At 33.3% G+C, this 27294-nt stretch overlaps 1 protein-coding gene and 1 pseudogene across 2 annotated transcripts; both read left to right on the top strand.

Moving 5' to 3' along the window:
* Positions 1 to 8022, top strand: part of LOC133293411 (eukaryotic peptide chain release factor subunit 1-3-like) — a 49262-nt pseudogene extending 41240 nt beyond the window's left edge.
* Positions 8023 to 10818: 2796 nt separating this feature from the next.
* On the top strand, positions 10819 to 15006 carry LOC133293410 (eukaryotic peptide chain release factor subunit 1-2-like). 2 transcript variants are annotated; one of them, XM_061491978.1, is made up of 6 exons: positions 10819 to 10953; positions 11469 to 12773; positions 12828 to 12955; positions 13155 to 13258; positions 13373 to 13444; positions 14740 to 15006. In XM_061491978.1, the coding sequence occupies exons 2-5, from the start codon at positions 11481 to 11483 to the stop codon at positions 13402 to 13404; spliced, it is 1557 nt and encodes a 518-aa protein (XP_061347962.1). In that variant the 5' UTR covers positions 10819 to 10953; positions 11469 to 11480; the 3' UTR covers positions 13405 to 13444; positions 14740 to 15006. The 2 variants fall into 2 exon arrangements, 1 of the variants encoding a protein (XP_061347962.1); XR_009749055.1 differs by lacking the exon at positions 14740 to 15006 and having other exon boundaries at positions 11469 to 12955; positions 13115 to 13258; positions 13373 to 13412.
* The last annotated feature ends 12288 nt before the right edge of the window (positions 15007 to 27294 follow it).

Raw genomic sequence — 27294 nt, 5'->3', positions numbered from 1 at the left:
TCAAAGGTATATTTCTAGTCACCCACGTGAACATGAAGTTGTCCAACAGGAAGACCAGCATTTCAGCTCTCCTTACATGAAGACCAAGCTTTCCATCACGCCCAACAGGGAGGCCAGCATTTCATCACGCCCAACAGGGAGGCCAGCTTTTCATCACTCCCAACATGGAGACCAGATTTTATCACGCCCAACAGGGAGACCAAGTGTTATCACGCCTAATAGGGAGCCCAACATTTAATCACGCCCAGCAGGAAGCCAGCTGTTCCGCCCTCCCAACATGAAGATCAACACATATGCCCTCCCAACAGGAAGACAAGCTCTTCCGCCCTTCCAACTGGAAGACCAACATTCATCAACATACTAAAAGCTAGCCAACCAACACTTGCAGGCCAAGTGCCCAATGACACTCACATGGTCAGGTTTCAGTTTCAGCTATAACATGATGTCGTATACATGATTCTTTTTGTTCATTTTATTTGTCTCATTTGATTATAAATTCATTTGAGCTGCCTAATAATCAACGGACACAAAGTCCGCTTGCAAAGTTTCTACCCTCACACTATCAAGGCGTTACCTACACCCACCGTCCAAAGAAGACCCCACGTGAATGAATCAAAAGCAAATCTCAAAAGAAATTACAGGCGGGACCCAACAAACAATTCAATAAAGCCAAAGACCCCATGTACCATTTCTACCAGCTATTATTGGGGATCACAAAGACATTCGAGCGAAGACAATACATGTTGAAAGAGACAACACCTGACGCCGTTCAATATTTACAAAACCAATTCAAAAGCAACATGCCTCGTGAAGTGTGCCATGAAATTGCCATAGCATTTCAACTTTTGTCTCGTCAAATGGGAACCACGTGAACTCTTGCTTTGAAGGTCGTGCAGCCTAACAAAAATGAAAGTGGCCATGGGAGACAAATCAAATAGGTACAAGTCACTTGTTGATTATACTCTGGATATCCGGACAGAAGATCAAATATCTACACGCCAAAGTGTCCATTAAAACTCACATTATCAGGACGGGATGGTTCTCACTCCCGGTAATTATTTATGAAGGACGGGACGACTCTCTCGCCCGGTATTTATTTACGAAGGCCGAGACGACTCTCACGCTCGACATTTATTTACGAAGGCCGGGATGGTTCTCACCCTCGGTAATTAATTATGAAGGCCGGGTGGGCTCTCACCCCTGGTAATTAATTATTTGTGAAGGCCGGGATGGTTTTCACCGCTGGTAATTATTTATGAAGGCCGTGATGGTTCTCACGCCCGGTAATTAATTAATTGTGAAGGCCGGGATGGTTCTCACGCCCGGTAATTAATTAATTGTGAAGGTCGGGATGGTTCTCACCACCGGTAATTATTTACGAAGGCTGGGATGGCTCTCACCCCCGATAATTAATTATTTGTGAAGGCCGGGATGATTTTCACCACCGCTAATTATTTATGAAGGCCGGGATGGTTCTCACGCCCGGTAATTAATTAATTGTGAAGGTCGGGATGGTTCTCACCATCGGTAATTATTTACGAAGGCTGGGATGGTTCTCACCCCCGGTAATTAATTATTTGTGAAGGCCGGGATGGTTCTCACCCCCGGTAACTAATTATGAAGTTCGAGAGGGCTCTCACCCCCGATAATTAATTGTGAAAGCCGGGATGGTTCTCATCTCCGGTATTGATCATATTATTTGTGAAGGCCGGGACGGTTCTCTTGCCTGGTAATTATTTGTGAAGGCCGGGACGGTTCTCACGCCCGATAATTATTTGCGAAGGCCGAGATGGTTCTCACGCTCTGTAATTATTTATGAAGACCGATCGGTGTACTCAATCGGCTGAAATTATTTTATAACAGGAAGGTCGGCATTCATCAACAAACATATTCAAAGCTATACAACCAACACTTGTATGCCAAGTGCCCAACGACGCTCACATGGTCAGGTTTTATTTCAGCAATAACATCTATTCACTAGCATATACATGTTTCTCTTCTACCGCATCTTTATAAATTTCATATGAGTATAAATTCCATATGAATTGCTTAAACAATCTACGAAGGTCAGGACGGTTCTCACCCCTGGTATACTATGAAGGTCGGGACGGTTCTCACCCCCGGTAATTACGAAGGCCGGGACGGTTCTCACCCACGGTATACTATGAAGGCTGGGACGGTTCTCACCCCCGGTAATTACGAAGGCCGGGTCGGTTCTCACCCCCGGTATACTATGAAGGCCGGGACGGTTCTCACCCCCGATAATTAAGAAGGTCGGGACGGCTCTCACCCCCGGTAATTAAGAAGGTCGGGACGGTTCTCACCCCCGGTACACTATGAAGGCCGGGACGGTTCTCACCCCCGGTATACTATGAAGGCCGGGACGGTTCTCACCCCCGGTAATTAAGAAGGTCGGGACGGTTCTCACCCCCGGTACACTATGAAGGCCGGGATGGTTCTCACTCCCGATACACTATGAAGGCCGGGATGGTTCTCACCCTCGGTTAATAAAGTCCAAGATAATAATCGGCGCCTGGCCAACGCCCCACCTAGGCACATTTTTGTCGTCATTCATACACTACTATACTAGTTGTTGCAGGATTTAAATTGGAGCAACCAGACGTCAAAGACCCAAGTCACTGGGCATTATTTACTATACGTTCATATCGTCGTGCTTTGTTGTCAAAGAAAGGAACATACATATTTATCATCTATAAAGACTCTCAGTCTCTTTCTCTCTTAGAACACATTCTCTTCTCGAGAAACTTTCATCCGCTACATTATTTGTCATCAACAAGTTTTATTTCCGAAGAACAGACTCTCTCTCTTGGAACTAAAAAAGTACTTCAAAAATCTTGACGGAATCTAAATTTCGTCCAAAATTTCTACGAAAATATTTTTGTCAAACTTTTTGACAAAAAAAAAATTTCGTTGGAATTTTCGAAGGAATACATTTCCATCAAAAAATTTTGACGGGAAGTATTTCCGTCAGAAATTTGGATGAATTATTTTTTCCTTCGAAACTTTTGACGAAAATATTTTTTCCTCCAAAACTTTCGAAAAGCTCAAGCCAATGCCAAAAAATTTTAATTTGATCTAGCCCGAGCCTAGTACGAGTCTAATCGTTAGCCTAGTTTGACCCGTTTATAAAAAAAACAAATGGCACTGTTAATTTTTAACTTACAAGCAAAACCATGAATCAACTCACAAAATACTCAAATTTTGTTGCTAAAACAAAAATCACAATTTCAACGTCCAAACAGAACCATGAATCACAACAAAACTCATCACAATCTGCTTTTAAGTCATTTTCAAAAGCAAAATGTTCAAACTAAATAACATATATTTCATCAGATTCAGTTAACAAATCTATACTATAGAAATTAAAATGACTACATAAATTCAACAAACACATCATGATGCTTATAGTAGCTAAAAACTTCTCTTCAACTTCTCTCCCCTACAAATACAATTTCAAGATTACATAAGTTGGTAAATAATTTGTAAACGTTGAAAACTAAAAACAAGAATAAAGAATAGAAACAAAAATAATAAAATTAAGAAACAATTTTATTTTAATAAATTCATATAGGCAATCTCACATACTGAGATGTTGGTTCTTCTTACATAAAAAATAAAGTCAAATTTCTATTAAAATTTAATTGAATATAATTAAATCAGAAAATAATTTTAATTGATTAAATTTATACTTTTTGTTTTTTTCAAGTCATACCTATTATGCAGTCAATCTCCGCCGTATATTAAAGCTTGGATGGTATCTTCAGCCAAGCTAGAACGATAGACATCAATAACTCTTCCTCCAGCTCCAAATGTTGATTATGATGGTACTGTAGAGATTGGTACAGACCTTATGTCACTCTCAAAGATAGTATTAGTGAAGGAACGAACCAAGGTCCTTCTACCACCTATTTAGCTCACGTTCACCAAGTGAACTATCACCATTTGATACTATTATAAATAATATTATTTAATTTAATTTAAAATAAATAATATGATATAGGCCGATCTGAAAACTTGTAGGCTCGACATATAAAAAAGCCTATTATCTATTTTCTAAATAGACTTCTTTAAAAGACCGGATCTGTTCTATTTGATTATATAATAGGCCAAGTCTGACCTAATATAGAACGAGCCCTACGCCATGTAAACCGGCGTGACCCACTTTCACCGCTACCTACAACACCCTCTACCTACAACACCCTTCTAAGTAGAATAAAATATGGAGAAGACGCGAACCAGATGCAAACAGAAGCCCTAATCGCACTTCAAAAACCCTAAAACGCACCTCTTTAGAATCAAATCGAGCATCCCTAGGGCCTCTCTCAGTTTCGCAATAACAGGTTACCTTTCTACGTTAAATTATACTCTAATTCGATTAAGTGATTCTGCAATTTCGATATTCTAACAATTGATCATATATATATGTAAACATATTATTTGCTTTACAGTTTTTCAATGCTGCGATTGCTTATGGTTTTTTTACTGTTTTGATACTGGCGTTATTCTGGATTGATGGACTTAAAGTACTTGGACTAATATTAAATATACATGCTGTGTTCTGTGATGCTTTAGATTTTAGAGCCACATATGTGTATATATCATATTTTGCTAGACTATGTTGCTAGTTTCTTCTACTTAATATTAGGGTTTTTATTGTTGTTTATCGGATCTGAATTTTTTATTTGCAACTTACAGGAGGGTATACGATAAGCATGAAGCAAAATGAGAAATGAATTGTTTTTTTTATAAATAATGTATCTTCATTTTAATATATCTTCATGTTATAAAAATGAGAATTTTGTGTCTAGAATTTTTGTCCTTCTTATTCATTCCAAGGTTATTATTGGTGTAGAATTGTTCGGAGATGGCTGATGCTCAAGAGACTGATAAGAACATCGAGGTGTGGAAAATCAAGAAATTGATCAAGGCTCTTGAGGCTGCTAGAGGAAATGGGACGAGTATGATTTCCCTTATCATGCCCCCACGTGATCAAATATCTCGTGTTACCAAGATGCTTGGTGATGAGTTTGGAACTGCTTCAAACATCAAAAGCAGGGTGAATCGACAGTCTGTTCTTGGTGCAATCACTTCCGCTAGCAGAGGCTTAAGCTTTATAACAAGGTTCCTCCAAATGGGCTTGTTCTGTATACTGGCACAATTGTGACAGACGATGGGAAGGAAAAGAAGGTGACTATTGATTTTGAGCCTTTCAGATCTATCAATGCATCTCTCTATCTTTGTGACAACAAGTTTCATATCGAGGCTCTAAATGAGCTCCTGGAGTCTGATGACAAGTTTGGATTTATTGTCATGGATGGCAATGGTACTCTGTTTGGAACCTTGAGTGGTAATACAAGAGAGGTGCTTCATAAGTTTAGTGTGGATCTCCCAAAGAAACATGGCAGAGGAGGGCAATCAGCTCTACGGTTTGCCCGTCTTCGCATGGAGAAGCGTCATAACTATGTGAGGAAGACTGCAGAGCTGACCAGAACAAGGAACAGGAGGCTGACCAGAACAATTTTCGGGATCCTGTGAGCTCTGCTGATTATGAGGTTCAGGAAAAGTTGTCTCTGCTGGAGTGGTTTGCAAATGAATACAAGCGGTTTGGTTGCACTCTTGAGTTTGTCACCAATAAATCACAAGAAGGTTCACAGTTTTGCAGAGGTTTTGGCGGGATAGGTGGGATCTTGCGTTACCAGCTTGATATGAGATCGTTCGATGATTTGTCTGATGATGGAGATGTATATGATGATTCTGAATAGCAGTCAATGAAATACTTCCTACTGCCGGTGCAGGAAATGGAGGTCAAAATACCTGCACCAGTATGTGGGGTCGTTGCACATGCTGCAGCTACTGCTACTGCTCCTCCTCCTCCTTGGCTGTCTGTGATGTTGCATGGAAAATTTGATTGTGAATCAAGGTTCAATTTTATTGCCCTTTTCCTGCATAGTTTTTAGATTATACCTAATGCTTGTTTTACTTTTTTAGAAATAACATCCTAGAAAAAGTTTCTAATTGTAATTTATGAATCAAATAAGCTTCTTAAATTGTTTGTTTTAAAAACTATCTATATTTTCAGATGCTTTACCCCAAAAGTGCTTCTTTCTGATATGAGTTACTCTTGTACTTGTTCTCGCTGTCTGGAGCGACAAATTTCAGCAACAACCTCGCTGGCATCATCTGGTGAAAATCTGCCATGTCCTCTTATTTTTTGATCTATTGTTATAGTGTTCTTCCTATTCTTATAGTGTTCTTCTTTACTTAATGTGCTTAAGTATTTTCCTTAGCATTGCTGATTTCTGCCTTTTAATTCTGCAGGTCTCTGCTTGCGCTCACAAAGGCAAGAATAAAGTTGTGCTCTCAAAAGAAATAAACCTAGCATCAATGAAGGTCAGTCCCCGTAAATGAGCTAAGATGGATAAACTCATGTACTTTTTTAATTTTTTATTCTTTTGCACAATTAGCTTTCATTATTTCAACTTCCCAAAAACAGTTGAGCTATTTTACCTGCATTAAAAATTATAGCTCAGACACTGGTCACTGAGATTTTTTTTATTCTTTTAAAATACTTTTCTCAAGTACAGCTCCATCGATTGAAAAAAATCATTTTTCTGATCTAAGAATTTACTGACCCATGTTTCTTCATATTTGGACGGATTGACATCAATATTTGTCATATCATGCAGATTTAGATAAAGAATGCACATTGTATTTGTGGTGTTTGATGAAAGATTCCTTCCTTTTGATCCAGGAGATAAAATTTGTTTTTTTATCTTTTCCATTGCTTTTAAATTTTTGAACTTCTTTGTAGTTTAAGTTGAAAATTTCTGACTGTGCTAAGCTTAGATAGTACACTTCTGTTCTAGCTTTCCTTCGTCTGGTGTAGTCTTTAGACATCATGAGATTTTAAACAAATTGACAATTCTTCTGCTTTGCCGTCTTTGCTTGCCCTGTCTATGTAAACCCTGAAAAGCTTTGATGATGAAGAAGCTCACTCACTAGTTTATTCTGTCTAGAGGTTCATTTTACTTTTACCTTTTTCCATTGAACAAGATGAGTTAAGTTTAAATCAACTTGAATAGAAAATATTTTCTGATTTGATGGTTAATCTTTTCACCAACTTATGTTTTTCGTGCTGGTATTGATATCTTCAAGTCATTATGATGATTTTTTAATCTATATATGATTAAAGTATGTGAAGGAACATATGACCTTTAATAATGATAGGCTTTTGTTCTTTTGATTAATTTATACCAAGCTTGTTCGTTATATTTTTCTCATCTATGCTGCATATCCATTTTACATGGAGACATTTTTCCATAGGCAGTGCCTACACTGGCAATTTGATTGCTGGGTTCTATTCCTTTTATAACGATTGGCTAATGTTCTTTGGATTAAATTATACTACTTCTGCGTGTGTATATATATATATATATATAAGGTTCTATTTGGGCGCGAAGCTCCACCCGCTGTCGCGCCCGTTCTTGGTGACGAGCCTCGTCCATTGAGCGGGCTTGCTCCATCCGCTCGTCGACTTCTAACTCTTACACCGGTGGATCAATGGTCAGGATTGAGTGTAAGACTTCTAACTCTTATACCGGTGTAAGAATATCCTGCCCCTATATATATATATATATATATATATATATATATTCTTCTCACCTATGCTTCATCTATGCACGTAGAGGATTTTTTTGCATAGACAGTGGCTACACTGCCAATATGCCATCACGTTCTGAGTTGAATAATTGCTTTACATGGTTTTGTAGGTAAATGCAGATATTTCGATGTACGTGGTTTTTCAAGGATGCTCGAGCATATACATGGCACTTGAGTGATTAAGTCTATGACTATATCTTTCGTGCCTTAATCATGCTTTCGGAACTTTGCTTTGTTGAACTAATGTTCTTATTGCTTTCTTGGTACTGTACACTTGATGTGCTTCTATTAAACAGCATGACTTGTATTCACAGATTGCTTAATGGTGTGTGATATGATGTTATGAGATTTTTAGTTTCTTATTAATATATTATCAACAACCCTTGGTGACTGCAATTTTTACACGTCTGATGGCTCATGACTAATGGAAGGATTATATATAGGCACCAAGAAAATGTAACTCTAAATTTTTTGTGCTTTGGTAAGAAAGGAAAATTCAACATCTAATTAGAAATTGAATTTTCTCGATAGAGTAGAGGCATCCTAATATTTTTAGTTTTTTATATTTAAACTTGATTCATAACTTAGTTTAGCAATTTAATTCCTGCATCAAATGTATATCTAAATAAATGATCTTAACACCATTTGATTTTAAAAGCAGACTTGTCTCTTATATAACAAGTCAATTTATCAATTCTATCTTGAGGATGGAGTTATTTTAAAAAATTGGAATTATAATATTCAAATATTAACAGTCGCAATCAAAATTTGACGTACAGAATATATAAGTTATAACGTTTGGATTAAACCTATTGTCTCAAAATGAATTTTAAAGGAACGAAATAAATTTAAAATGGGTTACCAAATAAACATTTAAAAATAATGGACAAACGGACCCATGAGTAGTAAATTTATCAGGACCGTTAAGTACTTGGATCAATTGATAAATGATAGCAAGTAGAGCTTTTTTTATTGATGAACCGACTATTTCATTTAATTAACGTAAGTACAAGTCATGATCTGGCCTTTGAAACCGATCCTTTATTAACGTTTAGGCCATATTTAAAGATAAGGTTTGATAATATAAGACTTGATAATATAAAATTTGATTGCATAAGACTTATTAAATTTCTATCCAACGTTAGTATGACATCATATAAGATGATGTATTGTATAAGATAATATTATCCAATATTTAATAGTATATTGTGTAATACTAGATTGGATAAAAATAAACATTTTTGATATAAATACCCTTTAATAAAAAATTTATATAATTCTTCCAAATATGTCATATGATATTAAATTTTTATAAAAATCTATTGATCAATATATTCAAAAAATAAAATAATTTTTGTATAAATAAAAATCTTCAATATTTTTTAAAAAAATTCCATGAATACTATATATATATATATATATATATATATATATATTGACTTAAAACAAATTTATTTAGTTATCCTTCTCCGTCTAAACTTTCTCTACCTCACAATGATAAACAATAGGGAGCAGTCAAACTTCAATGTGTTTTTCCAAATATTTTTTATTTTATTTTTATATGAATATAATTACTCAAGTTCCTTGGAATATACCATTGACTTAAAATTGGAGTTTTTATAATTCATTGACACTTTAACCCATGGATACTTTGTAGCATTACCATAAATTTAACATTGAAGACCACTGTAAACAGTGGCATAACTCAATCTGAGAAGAAATTGCAGGGCTTCCAGATTCAGAATTCAATCTGAAAACAAGAGAAGAAAAAATACCTTTTTTTTATTAAAAAATATCATTTTTAATATAGGGTTTTATGCAGTGTTTTAAAACTCGAACCGGTCATCGACTCGGTCGAGGTATGGGTCATTGGTTCAATCGGGTTCAACCGGTTTTACTGTTCACATATTAAAAAAAATATAAACATATTATTTATATTAAAAATTCACATATGAAAACTATCAATTAACTTCAAAAAATAAATTGGTTCTCAATGATAGCAAATATTATAAACTTCTAAGCTTCTAGCTCTAGACCATATACTAATATTGGATTAAAATTGCAATGTAAGCTAAATGCGCCTTTTGTGCCTTAACATAACACGGATAAATTAAATCATGATAACAAATAGTAGGCATGAAATATACACTAAGGAGAAAATGTCCACCGTTAATATGAGACCATCAGTGTTTATCCCCACTAAACTTATTAAGATCATTATAAGATGCAACTAAATTACATAAACGAATTGCACTAATCCAAAATACTTTCTTATTTGCACCTTACTTATGAGGGTTTTATTACTATCATGTTACATAACCCAAGAAAATTTTCCTACACACACAATTAAGAGGTGGGATCCACATGTTTTTTTTTTCTCTTTCATCATTCCACCTTCTCTCTCTTCTTTATTGTGAGGGTAGGAAAATGTTCTTATATCATGTAACATTATAGTAATAAAATCCTACTTATTAATCATATTTACCACAAAATATGAACATGATTTAATTCAAGAGTTCTCATCAACCAAAAAAAAAAAAGTTACCAAAAAAAAAAAGACAAAAAAAAGAGGGTCAACCGGTCTAACCCGGGTCAATCGGTTTAACCTGGGTCACCGAGTCTCCTGGTTTCGGCCGAGTCAACCGGTCCAAACCGGGTCGACTATGGAACCGGTCCAAATGACCACTCGGATCGGGGAACCCACCGGGTCACCGAGACCCGGGTCGACCCGACCGGTCCGAGCCGGTATTTAAAACACGGGTTTTATGTTATATGTATATTCACGCTCAAAAAGTATAAAAAGGGATTATTTTAGTATTTTTATTTAATTTTTTATCATTATTTTACCTTCAACTAAACATACACTTAGAAAATTTAACTCAATTTTTTCAATAACATTTCGGTGTACCAAACAATTTTTTTTAAACTTTCTTACCAAAATCACTTTCCCACCATATTCCTATTAATTTTATTTATCTGGTAAAAAAAATTTCTCCTCTACTAAAATGCTTCATAATTTTCTCTATATAAAAAAGTTGTCAAGTGCAAAATATCTCGCATCAAAATTTAAAAAGCAAAATATATCAATAAGATAAATAAATAATAAATTTAGAGAGGAAATTACCTACAACACCCCTCTAGCTAGAAGAAATAGCGACAAGACGCGAACCAGATGCAAACAGAAGCCCTAATCGCAATTCAAAAACCCTAAAACACACCACTTTAGAATCAAATCGAGCATCCCTAGGGCCTCTTTCAGTTTCGCAATAACAGGTTACCTTTCTACGCTAATTTACACTCTAATTCGGTTAAGTGATTCTGCAATTTCGATGTTCTAACAATTGATCTCATATATATATATATATATATATATTATTTGCTTTACAGTTTTTCAATGCTGCGATTGCTTATGATACTGGTGTTATTCTGGATTGATGGACTTAAAGGACTGGGACTAATATTATATGTACATGCTGTGTTCTGTGATGCTTTAGATTCTAGAGCCACCTAGGTGTATAAGTTACTATTTTGCTAGACAATGTTGCTAGTTTATTCTATTTAATATTAGGATTTTTATTGTTTTATTGGGTCTGAATTTTTTATTTGCAACTTTACAGGAGGGAGAAGGTAAGCATGAAGCAAAATGAGAAATGGATTTATTTTTATTTTTTTAAATAATATATCTTGATTCTAATATATTTGCGCCCAAGACACTGTTTTCTGTTAAATTTATGTGAGAGTTTTGGGTATTGTTTTCCTTCTTATTCATTTCAAGGTTATTGGTGTAGAATTGTTCGGAGATGGCTGATGCTCAAGAGACTGATAAGAACATCGAGGTGTGGAAAATCAAGAAATTGATCAAGGCTCTTGAGGCTGCTAGAGGAAATGGGACGAGTATGATTTCCCTTATCATGCCCCCACGTGATCAAATATCTCGTGTTACCAAGATGCTTGGTGATGAGTTTGGAACTGCTTCAAACATCAAAAGCAGGGTGAATCGACAGTCTGTTCTTGGTGCAATCACTTCTGCTCAGCAGAGGCTTAAGCTTTATAACAAGGTTCCTCCAAATGGGCTTGTTCTGTATACTGGCACAATTGTGACTGACGATGGGAAGGAAAAGAAGGTGACTATTGATTTTGAGCCTTTCAGACCTATCAATGCGTCTCTCTATCTCTGTGATAACAAGTTTCATATCGAGGCTCTAAATGAGCTCCTGGAGTCTGATGACAAGTTTGGATTTATTGTCATGGATGGCAATGGTACTCTGTTTGGAACCTTGAGTGGTAATACAAGAGAGGTGCTTCATAAGTTTAGTGTGGATCTCCCAAAGAAACATGGAAGAGGAGGGCAATCAGCTCTACGGTTTGCCCGTCTTCGCATGGAGAAGCGTCATAACTATGTGAGGAAGACTGCAGAGCTTGCAACCCAGTTTTATATTAATCCCGCTACCAGCCAGCCCAACGTTTCTGGATTAATACTGGCTGGATCAGCTGATTTCAAAACTGAGCTTAGTCAGTCAGATATGTTTGATCCTCGACTTCAGGCAAAAATACTTAATGTTGCAGATGTATCCTATGGAGGGGAGAATGGGTTTAATCAGGCTATTGAACTATCTGCTGAAATCCTGTCAAATGTGAAGTTTATCCAGGAGAAGCGATTGATTGGAAAATACTTTGAGGAAATTAGCCAAGATACTGGAAAGTATATTTTTGGGGTTGATGATACTCTAAAAGCTCTGGAGATGGGAGCTGTTGAGATACTTATTGTCTGGGAAAATCTGGATTTGAATAGGTATGTCTTAAAAAATAGTACTACTGGAGAGGTTATCATTAAGCACTTCAACAAGGAACAGGAGGCTGACCAGAACAATTTTCGGGATCCTGTGAGCTCTGCTGATTATGAGGTTCAGGAAAAGTTATCTCTGCTGGAGTGGTTTGCAAATGAATACAAGCGGTTTGGTTGCACTCTTGAGTTTGTCACCAATAAATCACAAGAAGGTTCACAGTTTTGCAGAGGTTTTGGCGGGATAGGTGGGATCTTGCGTTACCAGCTTGATATGAGATCGTTTGATGATTTGTCTGATGATGGAGGTGTATATGATGATTCTGATTAGCAATCAATGAAATACTTCCTACTGCTGGTGCAGGAAATGGAGGTCAAAATACCTGCACCAGTATGTGAGGTGGTTGCACTTGCTTCGACTACTGCTGCTGCTCCTCCTCCTCCTCCTTGGCTGTCTGTGATGTTGCATGGAAAATTTGATTGTGAATCAAGGTTCAATTTTATTACCCTTTTCTTGCATAGGTTTTAGATTTATTTAATGCTGGTTTGTTTTTTTAGAAATAACATCCTGGAAAAAGTTTCTAATTGTAATTTATGTATCAAATTAGTTGCTTAAACTGTTTGTTTTAAAAACTACTTCTATATTTTCAGATGCTTTACCCCAAAAATGCTACTACTTCTATATTTTCAGATGCTTTACCCCAAAAATGCTTCTTTCATATATGAGTTACTCTCCTACTTGTTCTCACTGTCTGGAGCCACAAATTTCAACAACTTCTTTACTGGAATCATCTGGTGAAAATCTGCCTTGTGCTCTTATGTTTCGATCTATTGTTTTAGTGTTATTCCTTACTTAATGTGCTTAAGTATTTTCTTAGCATTGCTGATTTCTGCCTTTTAACTCCACAGGTCTCTGCTTGAACTCAGAAAGGCAAGAATAAAATCGTGCTCTTAAAAGAAACAAACCTAGCATCAATGAAGGTCAGTCCTCATAAATGAGCTAAGATGGATCAACTCATTTACTTTGTTTTTTTTTTGTTATTCTTTTGCACAATTAGCTTTAATTATTTCAACTGCTGAAAAACAGAACGTAGCTGTTGAGCTGTTTTACCTGCATTCAGAAATATAGCTGAGACACTGGTCACTGAATTTTTTTATTCTTTTTTAATACTTTCCTTAAGCATAGCTCCATTGATTGAAAATTTTCATTTTTATGATCTAAGAATAAACATGGTCACTGACCCATGTTTCTTCATATTTGGACGGATTGACATCAATCTTTGTCTTATCCTGCAGATTTAGATTAAAAAATACACATTGTGTTTGGGGTGTTTGATGAAAGATTCCTTTGTTTTGATCCAGGAGATAAAATTTACTTTTTATCTTTTCCGCTGTTTTTAAATTACAAACTTCTTTTGTAGTTTTAATTGCAAATTTCTGACAGTTCTAAGCTTAGATAGTACACTTCTATTCTAGCTTTCCTTCTTCTGGTGTCGTCTTTAGATATCGTGAGATTTTAAACAAATTGAAAAGTCTTCTGCTTTGTAGTCTTTCTTTGACCTGTCTGTCTATGTAACCCTGGAAAGCTTTGATGAAGAAGAAGCTTACTCACTAGGTTATTCTGAGTAGAGGTCCATTTTACTTTCACCTCTTTCCTTTGAATAAGATGCGTTAAGGTTAATGCAACCCTTTGTATTGTTGAATTGAAAATATTTTCTGAGTTTGATGGTCAATCCTTTTTTCATAATTATAATTTGCATGGAAAAGAAGCCAAGCTAAGTTACCTTTTGTCTGAGTGCTCTGCTTTAATCTTTTTACCAACTTATATTTTTCGTGGTGATATTGATTTCTACTTGTCATTATGATGATTTTTTAATCTATATATGATTAAAGTGAGTGAAGGAACATATGAGCTTTAGATTGGCTAATGTTCTTTTGTTTAATTTATACCAAGCTTGTTTGTTGTATTCTTGTCATCTATACTGCATATCCATTTTACATTGAGACATTTTTGCATAGGCAGTGCCTACACTGGCAATCTGCCATAGCTGGGTTCTATTTCTTTTTATAATGATTGGCTAATGTTCTTTGGATTAATTTGTACCAAGTTTGTTTATATATATATATATATATATATATATATATATATATATATATATATTTTCTTCTCACCTATGCTTCATATATGCGCCTAGAGGCTTTTTTGCATAGACATTGGCTAAACTGCCAATTCCTTTCACGTGCTGAGTTGAATAATGCCTTACATGATTTTGTAGGTGAATCCAGATATTTCGATGTACGTGGTTTTTCAAGGATGCTCGAGCATATACATGACACTTGAGTGCTTGAGTATATGACTATATCTTTTGCGCCTTAATCATCATTTCAGAACTTTGATGTGTTGAACTGATGTTCTTATTCTTTCTTGGTACTGCACACTTGATGTGCTTCTATTAACAATGACTTATATTTTACAGATAGCTTAATGGTGTGTGATATGATGTTATGAGATTTTCAGTTTCTTATTAATATGAAATTATGTCAAAACCCATGCTGTTTCTTTTTACTTTGAAGTGCTGGGGTTGGTTGGGAATTTGCCTCGAGGGGCATGTTTGATTGTGCTTTCTTAAAGCAACTAATGTTTTTTAAAAATTCAATTTATTTAGTCTAAATTATTCTGTTTCAAATCAGCTGATAATGAAAACATTAAATTTAGGTCAACTTCGAGGTGTTTTTGTTCCTCTAGTTTGTTTGTGTATGTATAGTCAGGTACTTGTTGAAGCTATAGCTTTGTGCCTTTGATGAGGGTGGTTTAGCTAGGCAGTGGAGGCTTAAACTAGTGCTTCAATCATGTAAAGGTATTTTGAATTGGTTACAGCTCTGTAGGGTATATACCCTTGGAACAATTTTGGTTGAGCCACCAGATTGGATTCCTGTATACTTTTGTTTGCTGGGAGTGTAGAATAAAAGAAGTATTGTGTTTCCTCTTATTCGAATTCAATTGTGGAAGTATAACTGGCCTAGCTTTTATTTAGATCGTCATCTTAATTTATAAATATAATGTTTAGGAGTTTGAAGAAGCGGAAAGTTCGAATTTGATAAATCAACAATTAAAATTGGTCAAATTCCTTATAATTCTGTCAAATTTGATATTCTGATTCTTTTGAACTTTATGTTTTAAATCGAATGAATCTAAATTGGAGTTTTAAGATGGTGACAGTTCGAACTTAATGAATCATTGACGTAAAAGTGGTCAACTTATAATTCCATCAAATTAGGTATTCTGAGCTTTGGGCTTCTATATTTTTTCGCTGGAATGAATCTTAATTTCCAAATTAATAAATCTTGTTATGAAATTTAGTGAAATAGTTGCTCTATGCGGTGATCCTACAGGATTTTTTTTTTAAGGAAGATATAACTACGTATGTGCTAGCATTGTGAGGGGGCAAGCAGACACGGCAAAATTAGGAAGCATCCTATCTTTTTATTTGATACTTGAATACGAAGTATCAATTTTTTTATTTTTATTTTTTGGTTCTAAGTATCAATTAATTTTGATTAATTGTCGGAGTTTTGCACTATTTAATTATATATTGTTATAAAAAATTTGACTAGATGTAATAATACATGATTCGATAATAATATATAAAATTTAAAATTTACAATGCATAAAAGCTAAACCATTTCAATTATTATAAAAATCTGAACTAATTTAATTCTAACACAATATTTTAAGTCCAAGAGACAAGTACAATGTATCAATAATCATCCAAGGATGAACTTTTCATAATTTCATGTCTGCTTGCTTTTGTTTATCTTCTGCCCTTTTTAAATATTATATCCGTTAAAAAAAAAGCATCATGTAGATCTTGTTTATATATATATATATTTTGTCTAGACTAAATCAATTAACAATTGATACATTATTATTTTGAATATAAAATAATTATAAATATTTATGTAATTATTTAATATATAATGATGATGTATGATTAATTGATATAGTTAATAGTAATAAAACTTATCTATACGCTAATGAATTTCTCTATTATCGAATCTATTACTGCCTGCTTAATCATGGAATCCATTCGACTGCATTATAAGAACATATTATCATTGCCTTTATTGTTAAAATAGGAGTAGCTAGTCAGCTAGATATTTTTGGGCACATAAAAGTTTAGGAGATTGGAAAATTGTCCTATTTCAACCTCAAGACACGGTACAAATTTTAGGGAGAACCTCCATCAGTACTTATACTATAAACAAATGGTTCTTTAGATAGATTGATGTATATACTTTAAATGTATGTGCAAGAGGTATGCTGTTACTGCAACGTTGTGGATTGAATAAAATGGTTAGAGAATGGAGAGCTAGAGCCATAGTGTAAAAATATTTAATTTTTTTTAAGTAATTATGATAACTTACTGAAAAATAATAATTTAATCCTTAAGGACACACACCTCAAGCCCAATTTTTTGAAATAATTGAATAGTTATGTTTTTATATAAGAAAATAGTCACACTCAATTAAAAGCCAAACCAAATTGTACTTATCCTAATTACTTAATTGTTTTTCTTGTCTTTTCAGAGATCTCAGGGCCACCAAGCTAATCCACAACTTGAACATTTTATTAGTAACATAATGGAACCGTAGGACCACAATTATACGGTCGAAGATACGAGCATTGGTTCCATGTATTTTCCATTCTTTAAAATGAATCACAAAATAATGTTATGATATTTGAAGCAAATGTTTTTACAAGCAGAACCAATTTGAATATTTCAAAACTATGATGGTTTGAACTTTGACCTGATTGTGTGTTAAGTGAGGCATGGTTGCAATCAAATTCAAATCCATACATTTCAATATCGTTATCAATGTGACATATCAACTGTTCATCAGGACCCATGTGCACATAATTAAGTGGATATAACATACTCAACAAAATTCTCATTCAGCACGTCAATGATAAAGGTATTTGGTCAAGTTTACATGTATTATGCAAATTAGCCATATGATCCAATGTATAGAGAGCTTGAAGGAACCAAAAAAAAAAAAAAGGGTCTTGCAGGTTCTTTGCAATTTCCTTGGACAATAAGATAGAAATATTCAATTCTTTTAGTTCTTAATTAATGAGGTTAGAATAGGGGCATGTGTGTTAGCTAGTACTAAGCTTTCATTAAATATATATATATATATATAAATCAACTATTGACATCAAAACCGACAATGTCATGTGCAAATTTGATGATTTATTGGATGGAAAATTCACTTTTGATACTCATATATCCATACCCTTCTGTCTTACGTAAAATTGTGATGGGGATGTTTGAGGCCATCAATTCAGAATAATAAGAAGATGCCCCCAACCTTTTTCCTCCCATTTCTTTTGTTTCTTTTTATTTGTCCCTTTCAGTAATATTTTGGAGATGTTTCCCCAATTTTTTATGTGCTTCCGGGAACGATCTATTGCCCTTTTTTCCATTAAATTAAGCAACATATCATGAAATGGGTACACACCGATACCTTCCCCGGTAATGTGACTGGTGTTACAAAGAAAAAGCAACAGTTTGAGAATAGAGGGGATCACAGTTGTGAATATAATATATGTAGACTTTGAAAGCGATGTGTTAGAAGACCTATATTAATACCGAGAAAGTTTGAATTTAAGGTAACATTAGGTAAGATAGAAGCCCACCCAACTCTCAAACCTTGGGATACATGTATATGCTCTTCAATTATACGCAATTCCTTAGGTTACTGTTTCTCCATTGATGTTTTTTTTACCCTGAATTGGTTCATCTCTACCAATATTATTAAATTCGGATCAGTAACTGATAATCGGAATACTGGGTACTTGCTTCAACAAGTGGATCATTAGTTCAATCGCTTAAATTAAATTTATATAAAGATATATAATAAAGGTTTTATAAAGATATATCTTTACACACACACATATATATATATAAAGATAAGTTATCTATATTTACTTCTAAAATAACGTTGTTTTGAGTTAAAAAATTAAAAAATTATAATGAGAAAGACTATTATAACTCTGAAATAAATTATAATTATAAAAATACCTTGATTTTCGTCCCAAAACGAAGTCGCTTTGGGCTCAATGTAAATAATTTGGCTACATTGATTGCATAAAAAATAAACACTATAATTAAATATACAAAGAGAAATAATATAACAACCAAAGTGATCTGACTTAGTGGTTAGTATACTTTCTTTCCCCTATATGCCAAATTTGAATCCCCAAATTAAGTGCAATTGTGATGGAATATGACCGCTTCACCTGTTTTTGACTGGTTTATATGCATGATCGGTCAATGAACTGGTTCTCGATCAACTGATCCGACCAATTGGATCGGACCGATTTTAATAACACTGATATGTATTCAACTAATTTGGTTTGAATAATTTCAGACCTATATAAAATTCTAAGAAACTCTTTATCACTTGAATAAATAATTATTAATTATGCAATTGATGTTTTACCATCATGGGTATTTCTTTTATATTTTTTGTTTTTAATAATTTTTTTTTCTTTCAAATAACCATGGAGGAAATTTTCCTTAGAATTGAGGAAGTACGCTAAGAATAAAGTTGCACGTCCCGGCCCAAAAACTGACAAAGGAAAATGACATTTCTAGCTTCAGCTTCAAGAAGCAATTCAGGTACCAAACGTTCAATCAATGTACAATTAGGTAAAATTAGAATGGCCAATGATTGATTATTCTGGGGTCTTCCAACTGTAAATATAACCAAACTATATTATGCAGTGGATATTTGAAAAATGAAAAACAAATTGTTTTAAATCGTAAACGTTGAACTTAAGGCATGAATCAACAATGGTAAGTGGTTGCCTTTGGCCCACTCATGTATATATTCGGATCCACTTTGAGTATCTATTTATTGATTGCATGTGTTAGTGGAAATTTTTGCTTTTAGAAACCGAAAAAAATGGCTTTTTGTCGTTTGGCTTTAACCCAAATAATAACGACCGGGCGTATATAATGTTCTCTGAATTTTATTTTTCTTATTGTGTTTTATTACAATATCAATGGGAAACAACGACCTTTCTGAATGAATATACTGAACAATTAGGTCATGATAAACAGATAACAAATAAAAAATTTGTGACCAAATTAAATAGATTGGAGATCATGATTATAATATATATATATATATATATATATATGGCTTTAATGTTTCTAAAGTGAATGTAGATAAGTTATCTACATTCGCACCCAAAACGATGTGGTTTTGGGTTGAAAAATTAAAAAATTATAATAAAAAAGACTATTATAACCCTGAAATAAATTATAATTATAAAAATACATTGATTTCCACTTCAAAACGACGTCGTTCTGGGCTCACTGTAGATAAGTTATCTACATTGACTGTAGAAAAAGCGAACCATATATATATATATGAGGAAGATTATACTTATAATCTATTTTTATTTACAACTTCTTACAACCATATTTGTTATCATTTATTATGAATTAATAATTAATTAATGAATTTGATTTGAAAAAATAATAACTGTTGATTGGCTGAAATCAACGGTTAAGATATGATTGTAAGAGGTTGTAAACGAAAATTGTTTATAAGTATAACCTTTATATTCATATATATATATATATATATATATATATAGAGAGGTAGGATCCTTTGACACCGGTGTCAAATTTGAAGTTTGACACATCATCTGAGAGTCGTTAGATAAAAAAAGATCAATGGTGTCACATGCTTACAAATCAGAATCGATCTAGTGGCTCTCAGATGAGGTGTCAAATTTCAAATTTGACACCGATGTCAAAGGATTCCTACCCCTCTCTCTCTCTATATGTGTGTGTGTGTGTGTAAAATCATTTCTAAAGCTATTTTACATACAACAATGACAGGTGTATAGTTATGATTCTCTACATTTAATGTTTTCATCTTTTGTATGGTTATGATTTATCACATTTAATGATTTCACGTATATAAATGGCAAGTATTTAACTGCTGCATGTACAACAACTGCAGAAATATAAATCCCACACACACACATATATATATATATGAGAAATATTATACTTACAACCTATTTTTGTTTACAACCATATTTTAACCGTTGATTTTTGTCAATCAACGGTTATCATTTATTGTGAATTAATAATTAATTAATTAGTTTAATTTGTGAAAATAATAACCGTTAATTGATAAAAATCAACTATTAAGATATAATTATAAAAGATTGGAAAAATTATAATATATATATATATATATATATATATATATATATATATATATATATGAGGTAGGATCCTTTGACACAGGTGTCAAATTTTGTCTGAGAGCCGTTAGATAAAAAAAAATCAACGACTCTGATTTGTAAGCATGTGACACCATTGATCTTTTTTGATCTAACGACTTTCAGACGAGGTGTCAAACTTTAAATTTGACACCGATGTCAAAGAATACCGCCTCTATATATATATATATATATATATATATATATATATATGATGAACAATGCAATACACTTTGTGTAAAATGGTCTTAACTGTTAAGTTTAATAAGACTTTTTTTTTTCTCCTTGTGAGTCATTGTCCCTTTCTTTCCTAACAATGAAGTCCTGAATATGGTTACTTTCTTCATCTGGCCCTGCAAGGATATAAATCTATTATAGATCACCTCACATAGGAGGCCTAAACGTACGGCTAAACCAAAGATCTTCTACTATAAAGTTAAAGACCATGCTAATTTAACAAGTGTAGCTAGTTTAGGAACAAAGATAGTTTTAAGGGTCAACTGAAACAGCTATGATCCTGTTTCCCTTAGTACCTTTGTCAAGGCATATAATAGGACGCTAACCAGGAAATGATTAATTATTTCTCGTTCATGTAACTCTTTTATATCAAAATTCTATATAAAAAATAATATATATTGGAACAGATTATTCTTAAATTAATATAAGAATAAAAATTTTTACATCAAATATTAGTTATTGATTTACTTGTCTTTAACTATTCACATATTTAATAAATCAGAGCTATTAGATATAACTAGAATCAATAAACAATATTAATAGCATAAATTATGTTAGTGTAATAATCCACACACACACATATATATATATATATATGAAAAAATATTTTTCCAACCACCCATTTGTAATTATGTATTTCAAAAAATATATAGTTATAATATTAAAGTTATTTTTTCTCTCTCTCCTCATCAGCCGACAATTTTCTAAGAGAGAAAAAAATAACTTTAATATTATAACTATGTATTCCTCCAAGAATACGTAATTATAAAGGATGACTTGAGATAAACTTATCTCAAGTGGCTAAAGAAATATTATTCACACACACACACATATATATGGGAAAAACATTTTTCAAGTTGCTTGAGACAATGTTATTTCTGGCCACCCCAAAACTACGTCGTTTTGTTTATTTATTTCCTTATATTAATTAATTCACCTTTGAATGGTTATGATTCCTTTTTTTTCTCTCTTCCTTTATCACCATTGATCCATCTTTGTACGGTTATGATTTAGTAGTCGGAGATAACATTGTCTCAAACAGTTGGAGAAATGATAAGCCATATATATATATATATGAGAATATACTTTTGCTGTCGTTGGAAAAAAAAAATCTGCAGCAACACATAAAAAAGCAACAAAAAACTGGATCCTGATTTTTTTTTTAAAAAAAAAAGAGAGCGGATCCCACTTTTCAGTGTCTGCTGCACCAGAAAAAGTTTTACAGCAACAACAACAAAAATCGACTCATATATATATATATATATATATATATATATATATATATATATATATTAAAATTTAGGGAAATGTAATTTTGCTGTTACATGAAAACAAAATTTTCTCCTGTACAAAGACTGAAATACGTGCTAGCCACTTTACTTGTTTTTTTTTTTTTAAACCAATGGACCCAGAAAATTATTCACTCATAAAATGCAACCCCTAAAACCTATGCATATAAAATTTTTGTTAAAGAAATGAACTTATGCTAGAATAAATTAAAATTATTTAAAGAAATAAATGCAAAAATGTCATCATCATCTTTCCTTTTTGTTGGCTTAGTTAGCTGTAAGCAATGGAATTTGATAGCACCTTTAATGTGGGTAGTCTTGAAGCCTAAGGATGGGGACATTGAGGTCACATTGTATAAGGGGGCTAGCTAGGTTTGTGGCAATGGAGTTGTTGTTGCCACTAATGACCTGTTAGCTACATGATATTGGTGGGTCTCCACCAGGCGGCGTTCGGCCTCTTTCAATTATCTTTCATCAACTTCTTTGTGAGTAGTTTGTTTTTCTTTATTCATACTAGTGTACAATGAAGAAGAGGGGTTGTTTTGAATTTTAAGAGGGTCCTATAGAGACAAACAGGAAGTAAAAAATATATATATTTTTTGATGGGTCCCTTAAACTTTGGGATTGTTCTTGCCCATTTAACTTGCAGGATGTCACACGCTTTTCTGCCAAGCTAAGTACTTTGGTCACTAAAAATGTTGTGGCCCTCTTTTCATCATGATATGATCCTTGCCTTGCCATTTCCACAATACTTTTTTTCTTCCCCTAGGGATAGTGCACTTTCTCAAATGCTACTCCATGTATATCACAAATAGTATTATTCTGTGAATCAAGACCATTCTGTGGAACATCAAGAAGATAATACATTCATTGGAGGTATGAATTAATTACAGCAGGTCCAATCATTGGGATCAATATGGCTTCTTCTGTTCATTAAAATTTGGGAAGATAATTAAATTTTCATATCTAGAATTGTTGAGTAGTGAAAGCCAACACACCAAAAGTACTTGGTTAATAAGATAGGCTTAATAATTGCCTACTTTATGCAGTTTAGCATACCTATGGAATCTTTAAGAAGTTGGCCTTGTTTTCTTTTGGACAATAGTACATCTTAACTTTTGTATAGAGTATATAGTATTCTACGGAGCCGTGTGGTGAGCACAGCGAACTATTCTTTGGCCTTTTACTAAAGAGTATATAGTATTCTAACTACGATTAATGATGAATTAAAATCTATTACAAAAATGTTTATTTACATGTAGTTAAGCAATGTGGTTTTGCTTTTGGTTAGTTCCGTTTCATTTCTATTTTTTTTATGACAATACTATCTTTGTGTATGAATTTGATATCATAACTTTCTTGAGCCTCACTTTTGTACTGATGTTGGTAAGAATTTGAAATTGATTTGACAAATAGCTAGTATTCTTGGTGTTTGTGATTTTTAGCTGTTGGTGTTAAAAGATATATATATATATAAGAAAATATTTCTACGGTCACTTTAGATAAAGTTGTCTACAACTATCCTTTTTAACTAAGTATGACCAGTCATATATAAAAATTGCATGTCTGAGGAAAAAGAAAAAAAGAACAGTTTTATTGTTATAACTATATATGACCGGTCAAACTTAGTTTAAAAGGGGTAGTTGTAGGTAACCTTATTTAAAGTGGTTGTAGAAATACTTTTCCTTTTATACATATATATGAGGTAGGATCCTTTGACACCAGTGTCAAATTTCAAATTTGACACCTCATCTGAGATCAATTAGATCAAAAAAGATCAACGACTCTGATTTGCAAGCATGTGACACCATTGATCTTTTTTGATCTAACGGCTATCAGATGAGGTGTCAAATTTGAAATTTGACACTGGTGTCAAAGGATTCTACCTCTCTCTCTCTCTCTCTCTCTCTCTCTCTATATATATATATATATATATATATATATATATATATATATATATATATATATATATATATATATATATATATATATAGGGTTTACATTTCTGTAGCTGTTGTACGTGCAACAATCAAATGCTTGTCATATACATACTTGAAAGCATTAAATGCAGGGAATAATAACCATACAAAGGATGAAAGCATTAAATGTGGAGAATTATAATCATACACTTGTCGTTGTTGTACATAAAGCGGCTGCAAAAATAATTTTACCTATATATATATATATATGTGTGTGTGTGTATATATGGTACGCCGATCATAATTATCTCTTCGAGGCGAATCGGTTCCCAATGCCTACAAGCTTCAACTCTTTTGAGTCTACTAGAGGATTAATCCCGAGTCAGAACTTAATCACAGTTAAAGCTCGTCAGCCTTCCCTAAATATATAATTGGTAAGAATCAAACCAGCGGAGGGGGTGCCTTGGCTCTAGCTTATTTTTGAAAATTAGCCATGTTTTAAAAGTGGCTAAATAATCTTCCACGTTTTAGTGTTTGATCCCAGCTAAATTCTCCTTGACCCTAGTTGGGTTGAGAGGCTGGCTCCGCCATTGAATCAAACTCGGGTTCTTTTCTCACCTACTTAACTCTTGTCACCAATTGAACTACACCCATTGAGTTAAAAGACATTTGACTGTTGATTGTAAATGATTTTTAGTTATCGATTTCATCTTTAAATATAGCTGAATGGTTGACAAGATTAAATTGATTGTGTTCAATAATGTGTGCAAGTGTTAAGTGATTCACTAAATTACTCTTTTCCTATGTTAGTTCATGTCTTAAAAAGTTGCTAACTATTGACCCAATTTGGATACAGTTTTGGACTACGATGCACGGACACAGACATGGGACACGACACGACACGCCGACACGTTAATTCTAAAAAATGTTATATTTCGACACGTTTTGATATTAAATAAATTTTTTTTAGAATTAACGTGTCCATAATACATATAAGAGTCCATAATAAGTCATATAACCAATCAAATATTTAAATTTCATAACATAAATATAAATAATTTTTCGTACTTTGTTAATTTTTCATGTCAAATTTCATAATAGAAAAAAATTAATTTATAAATTATTTCTTTTATATTTAGTTAACAAAATAAAATTAAGATTACAAACAAAACAAAAAAACGTGTCCGAGCGTATTCGAGCGTTGACCGCATGTCGAAAAAAATTGACTGCGTGTCGGAAAAACGTGTCGGAGAATTGATCACGTGTCCCTAAATGTTGACCGCATGTCGAAAAAAGTTGACTGCGTGTCGGAGAATTAATCACGTGTCCCCAAATATTGATCGCGTGTCGGACGCGTGTCCGTACGCAAATTTTAAAAAAATTTGCATGTCCGTGCTTCCAGATTTTGGAGATCCAAACTTAAAATTTATAAAAGGGTTTAACTTTTCTTATGTTGTAGGATTGTAGGAGAGAAAAAAAGTAGGGAGAAGTTAAATGTGGGTCCCATATTTTATATTAAAAAAGAAAAGAAGAATTATTTGGCACGGAAAACGAATTTTTGTAGGAAAATGAGAGTATCTCATGTGGCATGAGAGTATTATTTCCCTTTATAGAATGGATAAAAGTTAGGAACGCGTAGGCAATCAGTTGGCGTTTGGGAGCACTTACCTCAAAATGAACTCGAAATATGCATAAAACTTGTGTACTTTGCAAGAATTGAAGTCACGGTAAGGACTAGCTGTTCAAGAATCCTCGTAAGACACTCTAAGGGGGTGTTTGGTTCAAGTTTTTGGAGAGGATTACCGGTAATTCTTCTTTGGTAAATGTAATTATCACGTTTGGTAGAAGGAATAAATTACGATTTCCGGATATCCAAGGATTACCGGTAATTTGATTTATAAAGAAAAGTCACTATTCAGATTACCAAAAATAATATGGTAATTCGGAATACCAATCAGAATACCAAGTAAAGGGAAAGCACAACAATAAATTTTGAGATAAAAATACCCCAATACACATAAAAATCTAGACCCAATCTATCAATTACAAAAGTAAAAATAGTTTGAGGTTATTTTTGTAAAATAACCTCATATTCCAAGTCATATTTCGTTATAAACCAAATATGGAATCAGTAATTTTTACCCAGTATTCCCGATAATATTTTGGCGAACCAAACACATCTTTCGTAAGATTCCAAGTAAACTCAATTTCTACTGAATTTCCATTAATCATGATTTCCGGTCACCAAAAAATTTTTCCTGTACCAAACAAGGAATTTCAAGAGATGAAAAAAGAAGCAAGAAATGCAAATCATCTATTCTTCAGAAGCTTCTTTCTTTTTTTGTTTGTGCTTCGATTGATATAGACATTAACTAGTAGATAGCAAGGAAAGAGAGTGAGTGAATTCATTCTAAGACACAGGACATATCTCTGTTTTTACTCTTTTATTAAACCCTTAAGCTCTTTATTTTGACACTTTGACCTGTACACTTCATCATTTTTTTAATTATTATTTAAAAAGGCTATCGCTGTTAATATTATCTAATTTCTTAATTTTAGGCTCTATTTGGTAAATGGAAAAAATGCATGATTGTATATTTATACTATATGGTATATTTTTATCATAAGTTTGGTATAGCATATGGTAGGGAAAAAGTATTAGTCCACCCAATTTTATCCAATGATTATAGAATAAACTTATTAGGTGGGCTGATAATGCTCGATATGATTATTTTGTATAAGGTTAAAAAAGAATATATAAAACTCTAATCCCATATTAACCTTAGTCATTGTCGTGGTATTTTTCTCCCTCAATCACCATCCTGCCTCACTCTTAATCCACTACTATCATGTATGATGCATCAAACATTGAATAACATAAAATATTATATAGTGTATAGCTTATTTTATACAATTAAAAGCTTTATCCTGTATAATGTAACTAACATAACCCTAATCATTAAATTCTAGTAAGATGGCCTTGTTTTCTTTCGAACTGTAGTAACTTAAGATAAAGTAGTTTTAACATTTTGATAATATATAATTCCCGAAGCCCTGAATAATACTCATTTTTTTACT

Source organism: Gastrolobium bilobum, unplaced genomic scaffold (assembly GCF_033153095.1).
Source record: "Gastrolobium bilobum isolate Gb01-03AN ecotype WA unplaced genomic scaffold, APGP_CSIRO_Gbil_v1 utg18566, whole genome shotgun sequence".
In the NCBI taxonomy this organism is placed as follows: domain Eukaryota; kingdom Viridiplantae; phylum Streptophyta; class Magnoliopsida; order Fabales; family Fabaceae; genus Gastrolobium; species Gastrolobium bilobum.
Note: the sequence above shows the minus strand (reverse complement) of the source record. Positions and strands in the feature narration are given on the sequence as shown.

What these genes read in the sequence shown, in the direction of transcription:
- LOC133293410 (XM_061491978.1), top strand. Translation starts at nt 11,481, where the DNA reads ATGGCTGATGCTCAAGAGACTGATAAGAACATCGAGGTGTGGAAAATC. An exon ending in ATTTGTCTGATGATGGAGGT is followed by an intron (nt 12,774 to 12,827) that starts GTATATGATGAT and finishes CTGCTGGTGCAG; the next exon opens with GAAATGGAGGTCAAAATACC. An exon ending in TTCTTTACTGGAATCATCTG is followed by an intron (nt 13,259 to 13,372) that starts GTGAAAATCTGC and finishes TTAACTCCACAG; the next exon opens with GTCTCTGCTTGAACTCAGAA.